At 32.1% G+C, this 9,419-nt stretch overlaps 1 protein-coding gene across 1 annotated transcript; it reads right to left on the reverse strand.

Annotated features, from left to right (window-relative positions):
- Positions 1 to 8,392: 8,392 nt before the first annotated feature.
- On the reverse strand, positions 8,393 to 8,947 carry LOC115230491 (60S ribosomal protein L9-like). The gene is made up of 2 exons (XM_029800655.1): positions 8,711 to 8,947; positions 8,393 to 8,575 (listed from the first exon to the last, which is right to left on the reverse strand). Exons 1-2 carry the CDS (start codon positions 8,945 to 8,947, stop codon positions 8,393 to 8,395), a joined length of 420 nt encoding a protein of 139 aa, XP_029656515.1.
- Positions 8,948 to 9,419: the final 472 nt, after the last annotated feature.

Genomic DNA, 9,419 nt, shown 5'->3' on the forward strand with positions numbered 1-9,419 from the left:
CATTTAAATTTTTTTAAATGTCTGGAAGAAAGCGTGATTCTTTGTGGGCTTATTTTGATAAACGTATTATTCCTGGAAAGACCGGAAGCCGTGCCAGATGTCGTAATTGTGGGAAGGACATACAAGGTCTTGTATCTCGGATGAGGCAGCATCATTTATTATGTCGAAGTAATATTGATATCCCTGAAAATATGCCGAGACCTGAAAGCGAATTTCCTCCAAGGATGAAGGACCATTCATTAATCAATTTCGTAACTACGACGACTTCATCTAAGAAAGATTTGATGGATCTGCAACTCGCTAGATACATATTTTGGTACTTTTGTCGAAGTGGTCGCAGTTTTTTTAGGCCTTTTAAAAAATCTAATAATTTTTGAGGTGGAATATATTATATTTTATTTAAGTCGCTCTATCAATAATTTAAAATATTATTAAATTTTTTACTAATTTATTTTCTAATTTTTTTAATATTATGGCGAGCATGTACCTAATATTGATATAAACTGGCACTATAGGTCACATGGAAAATTCTGTTGTGGACTTATGCAACATCAAATTCCGACAGCTCCCAATAAGTAAGGAGGATGCAGTGCATTTTCTGCAAAATGTGGATATCCTTTCAAAGTCGAGGTGGGAAGCATTATTTATAGTGACTGCTGGAAAGGTTAGCATTATTTGATTAACATTTAGGGTATTCAACTGATCAATTGGTTGAAAACGGCTACACACACGAAACCGTTAACCATAAGTAAGGAAATATAATATATTCAGAAAATTCTTTGTGGATCCAACGACGGGAGTGCACACCCAGACAGTAGAACGAATGTGGGGAAGTGCAAAATGCAAGAATAAAGCTCAAAGAGGAGCTGTAAGACATCATCTGGGATCTTATTTCGCAGGTTTTTTTTAGTTAGTTATTTTTTTCAGAATTTATGTGGCGAAAACAAATACAGAACTATAAGGAATCTTTTGCACAGATTGTAAAAGACATAAATTCCTTCTACAGTCCTGGAATTTGGATGCCGCGTACTAAAAATGACTAAATTGGTTAAATAAATTTTTAAATAATTTTAATAACCATTTAAATTATTGATAGAGGGTTATAAATTAAATAATCTATTTTTCACTAAAAAAATTAATTAATTTTAATTATCTTCTAAAAAAACTGCGACCACTTCGACAAAAGTACCATTTTGGTATTTGTCAAATTCGTCCAAATGCTTCTTCCTGGGTATCGTTTACCCTCTCGTCATCAAATTGGTGGTACATTACTTGATCATGTGTACGACCAAATACATGAAGACTGTCGACAAAGACTCCAGGACAAAACAGTGTCTATGATGTTGGACGGGTGGAGCAACATTCATAATGAACCCGTTATTTGTGTCTCGGTTGTGACATCAGATGGGGAAAATTATCTCATTGACACTGTGGACACTTCTGGATATAGCCACACTGCGGAATATCTTCAATCTGTTGCTTTAGCCTCCGCACATTGGCTGAACAACGGTTTGGATGTAGAAATTTGGAAAGAACTTGAACAGACATATATTGACAATGGATGTACGAATATTTTAGGAAAAGTGAGAATTCGAGCAAAACAAGCATTAACACCTTTCCACTTACTTGCGAATTTGATCGACCCGACATGTAGTGGGAAATCTCTTTCAAATGTTGAGATTGACATTGCATTGAGTTATTGTGCTCAAAATTATGAATATGCACTTCCGACTCTGATTAATTTCAGAGCAAAAGCTGATCCATTTAAACAATACATGTTTGCTCCGAATTTATTGAGTAAAGTATCACCTATAGCTTGGTGGGAGTCGAATTCATACCAGTTACCTTCACAAGTAATTTCACTATGCAAAAAAATTCTTGGAGCAGTTGCTTCAACAGGTGGAATAGAAAGAATCTTTTCACATTCGGATTTCTACATTCAAATGTACGCAATAGGCTGGGGATCGAAAAAGCAGCCAAACTTGTTTCCATTTACAAGCTTTTAAATAAATAAAAACGATTTCCATTGTTTTTGTTTTTTATTTTAGTTCGCTTTGAAATATTTTTTTATTTATTAACCCGAAGACCACAAAGAAAGAAAGCGTAATGCAAACTAGTTAAGTGATCCCGGTGGACATAAGGAACTACGATAGATCGTTCTGCGTGGCCGTTTTTCAGTGTTTATGTACAAAGAGAGAGGTTCTCTGATAAGCCAGGTGAAAGGGTCGTTTTGAAATAAAGATCATTTAATTCAAAAAAATCTGATTTAAATCAAAAAAATCGTGATTAAATCAAAAAATCAGATTTTTTTGATTTTTTTGAAAAAATCATGATTTTTAACAACCCTGTTTAAAACTACCAAAAATAAGTCAAGATCAGGACAACCAAAAAAAATATCATCTCGATCAATTTCCATAATTAGACGAAAAGTACTTGATAATACGAGATTATCTCGTAAACAACTCTCTACTTACTTGGGTGAGATAGGAACACCAGTATGCTCACAGACTGTTACAAATGCCCTAAGAAAAGAAGGGTTCCATAAATGTCGTTTACGTAAAGTTCCGCTGCTTACTAAGGAACACGTCCATGCACGGCTAAAATATGCCAAAAAAAATTACTTAAAGACGACGACTTTCTAAATAATATTATTTGGTCGGATGAAACAAAGATAGAAATTTTTGGACACAATTATACAAGCTACGTGTGGCGTAAATCGAAGGATGAATATCGTCCAAAAAATACCATACCAACAGTTAAACATGGAGGTGGCAGTATTATGCTATGGGGGTGTTTTTCTTCTTGGAGCGTTGTAGAACTTCATGTGATTGACGGAATATTGAATGTTTCTAAATACTGTGATATTTTGGAAAAAAATCTATTTTCGTCAATTGAGAAATGTGGTATTGCAGGAAATTGGACATTTCAACAAGACAATGATCCAAAGCACAACGCAAAAAAACTCAAAAATGGCTAGAAGAACATTTGATTGATACCCTTGAATGGCCAAGTCAGTCCCCAGATCTTAATCCGATTGAAAACCTTTGGAAAGAATTAAAAGCCAAAGTATGGGCGCATAATCCAAAAAATATCGCGGAATTAAAATCATTTTGTTTTGAAGAATGGAATAAAATTCCTGTTGAAACTTGTAAAAAGCTTGTTAACAATTATAAAAATTGCTTAAATGCAGTTTTGGAGAATAACGGATACTTTACAAAGTATTAAGTAATTTGTCCCAAGACTAATTAGCATTTGATTTTGTGACTGTTTGTTGAAAATGTCAAAATTTTTTTTAAATAAAATTTTCTTTGGATTATTTTTAAATGTTTTATTATGTAAAAAACTTTGTTTAATTTTTTAGCCTTTGGAAAAAATGAGATAAAAACAGGTATGTTTAAGAAAAGAAAATTTTATTAAAATATACAAGTGTCCCAAGACTAATTTGACCCACTGTAGGTCACGGTGAGCAAAGCGAGCTTCCGAGCTAGTCATTAATAAATTGAAACAGCATATTTTCCATCATGGTTGGATAAATTTTATATTCAGATTATACACGTAGAATTTCAAAATCAAAATTTTCAAACTTTTTTGGTTCAATATTAACTAATCCAATATAGTAATTGTAAAGAGATGACCAATATTCGCTTATGGCTATAAAAATATTTATAGAATTGAGTTTTATATGCATCAAATTTACTATCCTTTTGCTCGCATTTTCTGCAATTGTCTTCGGAACTTAATGTTTCATTACATTATCTCCTCTGTGTTCTAAGACCCCTAGATATCGGCAAACTTCTTTATCGAAGGATTCTTGATTGATTAAATTATATTCATACTCATAATTAATACACTGATTGATAAAAACTTACGTCATTTTTGCACTTGACATTTTTTATTTATTCCCAGTTATTGTCAGAAATAAGATTGAATGATTCCAGATAATCAGTTTATTTATCAAAACATTTTTAAAATAAATTGCAACGTTCTAATAGTCGATTTATGCGCAACCTGGAAATCAGAATAACGAGACAATGGACGAGATTTCTCTTCATTTGTATTTGCCATAATTTTCTGCACTGCAATAAGTATTGTTCAAGGCTGTTCAGAAAGTTGCGAACCCATCGTATTTTATATCGATTTTATGCTTTTGGTTCCAACCAAATATCTTTGCAAACAAAAAGTTTCATCATTGTTCAATTTGAAATTAGATCACCTTGCAAAACTGAATGTTGTACATGATATTCGGGTTTCTCTTTCGTCAAAGGATTTAGAAATAGAAATATTGGTTTTTGATAAACAGCATCATTCATCTTATTAATTAAATAATTTTTTTCTTTATTTTTGAAAATCGATAAAGCGTATGAGAAAAATTATTAAGATGCCACAGGTACAATATGAAAAGAAATTAGGAGGCCACTGCAATACATGATGAGTCATAATAATTTTGACAGCGAATTACTCATAATATTTTTAAAAACAATGACAAATTTCAACTTATAAAAACATAGTTAACATCTAAAATAAGAAAAATTTACAATTAAAATATAACTTTGCAGATAAACTCGAATAAAATTAAAAAAATCAATTTTAATCATATAATTTTAAATTGTAACAAAATCATATTTTACGCTATATATTATTGTTATAAATAGCAAATAATAATTAAACGGCAAAATGGTGAGAAGATTTGCAAGCGATAATAATAATTTTCTATACAGACTTCGACAAGATATAGAAAATTCTGAAAATAATGAATTTTTTGAAAATGAACATAATATTCTTCACCGGCTCCAGGATATTGACCATTGTTTGAACGAATATTTGGCAAATGAAGAGGAGCATATACTAAATGACAGTGGTGTAAGAAACAGAGTAGAACAATTAGATAAATTGTTGACGGAGAAAATCGATTTTTATATAAATCGATCTGCAAACAGAGACACTAATTAATTAGCTATAATGTTAATTTATTTGGATAATTTCTTATTAAATTTTTCAAACAATTTCTAAGTAGTCAAACCTCTCTAAATCGACCCCTCGTTATACTGAAATTACCTAAAAATCGGACTAAACTTCTGGTCCCAATTTACCTCATAGCCCATCACTGCTATTTAATCTTTGATATATCCGATCTCCTGTATTCCGAATACTGTCTGTATTTTGTGGTCCCAATTTGAATTTTTTAATCATAAATCGCCAATCTGACATCAAACTTTGATTTAATCTTATTATTCGGTTTTAACCTTGAATTGAAAACAACAATAAAGATTTATATTGCGGACAACTCGACTGAAAATCAAGCTTACGTTGAAAATTGTTTTTAAAGAAGAAAATTTAAATAATAAATGAATCAAACCAAACAAGTAAGAAACTATAAGTAAAAGGTAATCGCTAAAAGCAATAAGAGCTGAATCGAAGCTTAAAACAAGGCAAAACTCATATAAAAATTTCTATTAGTTTTAATGTTTCACTTTTTCGTTGTAAGTAAATTTAATGACTTGCTTAATATACCGACCTACCCTCTATACCGGACAATTCTGTCAGTGCCGAGAGTAATCGGTTCGAAGGATATTGAAATCAACTACAGAACATTATAAAAATAAACTACCCATAAAAAATCCAATATAAAACAATAAATAAAGATTCAACTTAAACCCACCGTCACCTGAGATTAAAAAAGCAAGATGGAAATTGTTTAGTCATATTATGTGACATGGGCCAAATGATACGTATGGGATGCGCGTTACACTGACCTTCAAATAATGTTAATCTGTCAATTTATCGATAAACTTCAAACAATCTTATCTTATTATTGAATTATCAACTACAAAAATAATTAATTTAAGTAAGCTTTTTAATCCTGTCCATCCCGACTATAGATTTTTTCCCATTTGAGTTTGGTTGAATCTCTCTACAATCCCCTATGTCCGTGGATTGTTAGGTCTTCCGTGAATTTGTTTGATTTTAAAATCAAAACAAATTTTCTTTATTTCCTGCTTCTTAAACTCAGAAGAATTTGACATGGCCGAAAATTTTTTTAAGTCAATAAGATCTATCTGAAACCGTTCATTAGGACAAGAAACAAAAACATGGTGATTTATATCTCCAATTTACAATAAAAAATGTTTATACTTTAAAGGACGTGAAAATTTACAGACTTGACAATTTCGAATTACTTTTCTGATTATTTCATTCTTTACAGTAAAGTAACTTTGTCGACACTGATATTCAATTTTATTCACTCCTCCGTGAGAATGCCCGTGCAATGTTTTTGCATTAAGCTCAATTTCAGATTCATTATCCAGAGTAATGACTAACTTGGGATCAGCGGATTTAAGATACAATCTGAAACTTAATGCGCATTCAAAATACCTTTCATTGATGATAGTAAAATTCTCTATTTTATTGGCAACCTTATATTTTTTGTGCCTCGAAAAATTTTCTGGAAATTTAGCAGCCAACGCATCCTTTAAAATCTCATATTCGATAATGTCTTATACAAAACCCTAGTAAGAACTCATTACAACAAGATAAAACAAGAAAAAACACGCTAGAAATGTAAGTTATCCAAGTTAAAAAATTAAAATCTTAATAATTGTAACAACAGTTTGGCAATTCGCCAGGCTACATATACATCCTAAACATAATAATGGTTTTTAAGCCTTTGATTATCATTGTAACATTAATAAATTAAAGATTATTTAACATGTTTTTTTAAATTTCAGAACAATTTATTTCAGAAACGAGTTAATTATAAGACAGGCAAGTTTTCCGCGGCTGACGACAGCAAAAATTGCCAAATATTCTACAATCGGGGATTCGTACCGCTTTGTTCCTGTGGCAGTCGAGACTTCGGGTGTCACAGGAACTGTAACTGAGTCATTCCTTAAAGAAATCGGTCGAAAAATTGCTCATGTAAAAAACGATTGGAGGGAACCAACATGGCTTTGACAAAGAATAGGTTTGGCCGTTGTTCTCGGCAATGCCTATTCGATTATGTCGTCAGTCGCTCGTTCTTAACATGTTTGAAATCGATTCATTAATATATTTGTTCACTATAAAAAATTAAATTTCGGCTAATCAAAGAATTCTAATTTGACAACGCGCGGCCCATGTCACATATTATACGAAAGGATTCACAACTACTTTGATAGAAAATTACTTTCGTGAACCAATGAAGCGTCGGTTGTAGGTAATTAACACTATAAGAAATATGTTATAAAGTATGTAAAACAGTGAAATTTTATTATTTTATAAAAACAATAAGCAGCGTTCCGCCAAATTAAAGGAGTTTGTGGACGATATGTCGAGGATGCCAAGAAGTACGAAAGCAAAAAAGTTTGAGAGCCACTGTTCTCGACTATGTTCGAATGCAAGTCGTAAAAAGGCGAAGTGGGAAAAGATAGCAAGAGGATATTCGAAATGCATAGTTTAAGCGAAACCCTTGTTGGGCTACGCGAAAAAGCGCTTTGTGTTCAACTAAATGAAACTAACTCCATTAAAATTATTTTTGGTGCAAGTAACTTTCAATATTAATTAAAAAAATAAATACAGCTTTAAACTTATGCTGAAAACAATTTTTCAATCAAATTAGTTCTTTTTAAACATATGTCTAGTCAATTTTTCATCGGGAACGGACATGGCTTTTCCAACGCATATCAATAGCCATCTTGCGTGGGAATTGCCATTCCATCTTATCCTCTGCTGCTAATTAAATACTGAATAACAGATTCTTTGATTTGTAATTTTTCAAAATAAAGTTTATTTATATATATTTTTTCAAGAACTTGATTAATATTTTTTCAAGAACCTATAAAAAAAATTAATCAATCATTAAAGTTCGTAGAAAATTAAACAAAAACGCTTATCCTCAAAGAATTGTTAAATTACTATTATTATTAGCACCATCGCGATGTCATCGACCACGACAATGCATATAAACACAATAACTAAATTCATTAGATAGCTTTCTCCATTTCTAGCGATTGCGTTGCCCTTGCATACAACATAAAAATACTGCCAAATTCTTTTGAAGTATTCGTTAAAAACAACCCGTAGTGTTGCATTTGTTCGGCAGCTTAAGCGTAGTGGGTTGACAAAAAAACGATCCTCCATGTCTGTGTTCTCGGGAGCATCCACATCAAATCTGAGGATGTGATAAAACACCCCTCATCTTGCTTGCCTAATCTTCCACTGGTAATGTAATTCTTGGCCAAAAGTAAAACTTAAACAAACAGAAAAGAAAGTTAGCCGGAATAAATAAAAAGAATAATTTCCCATAATAAAATTAAAAGAAAACGAGAGAGAGTAAAGAAATTATGTCGGGACAACAGTGGTCTTACTAGAGATATAGATACCGTCCAAGAAAAGACGAGTATCCTTATTCTTTACTTTACACATCTCGTGCAAAGAAGAGGCTAACAGTCACTAAAGAACGGATACCAGAACGAGACACCAATTCAATATCATTCCCCTCGACGTAGTACTCATCCTTCAATAACCCTGAAGGTCTAATCGTCACACCCTGCGGAAAAGAATAATTTCGTTTTTCAAGTCCTCCAAATAATTTCTCGATCTACAAAATAAACGACAATATAAAATAACTGTTAATTTTGTCCCATTTTCAGTAATGTCAATTCCAATCGGAAACATTCGACTAATTGCTCTGATTACATAACGAAATCCCTGGAATTTGACTATTTTTAGATACTTTTGTCACTCCTTTGATCATATTGGTGATGTGGGAGGAAATTGTGTTCAGAAGAGCGACATCACGAGTTGTAGAATTGACTTTTTCTAGCATAATACGTTGTTTCCCCATTTTTATAATGGTTATTGAAGCATGGCGGAAACTTCTTGTGAGACTACCCCGAGGACCTGTGATTGTTATCAGTCGTGCTTTAATTTCGAATGTAACTAAATTAATATCAATGAATATGAAAACCATTTCTAGGAACTTTAATTTCCTGGGTACTCACAATATTTCTCATTAGGCCACAAAGACTCCAAATGATATAAAAAACGTGATATTTTTAAAAAATTAATAATTATAAATATTAATAATAATTAATTATTATCATCAATACAACAGGATTTAGAAAAGAAAAAAAATAATCAAATGATTATGCAATGCTCCAATCAATCCTCTTCTTCCCTTTACTTAGCAGATACTCATTTGCCTTTGAGAAGTGTCTACATCCAAAAAATCCACTCCTGGCAGAAAAAGGCGAAGGATGTGGTGCTGTAAGTACACAATGTCTACTCTGCCTTATGTAACATTCGTCTAAACCTTATCTATGTGGGACCCCTTTTTTTGAGCATAACTCCCCCACAACATGAACACCACATTATTCGATTTTTTATTCAACCATTCTACTACGGAATCCGTGAACTCCTCCCATCCGCGTCCCTTGTGAGAA

This window comes from Octopus sinensis, unplaced genomic scaffold, assembly GCF_006345805.1.
Source record: "Octopus sinensis unplaced genomic scaffold, ASM634580v1 Contig15648, whole genome shotgun sequence".
NCBI lineage: Eukaryota > Metazoa > Mollusca > Cephalopoda > Octopoda > Octopodidae > Octopus > Octopus sinensis.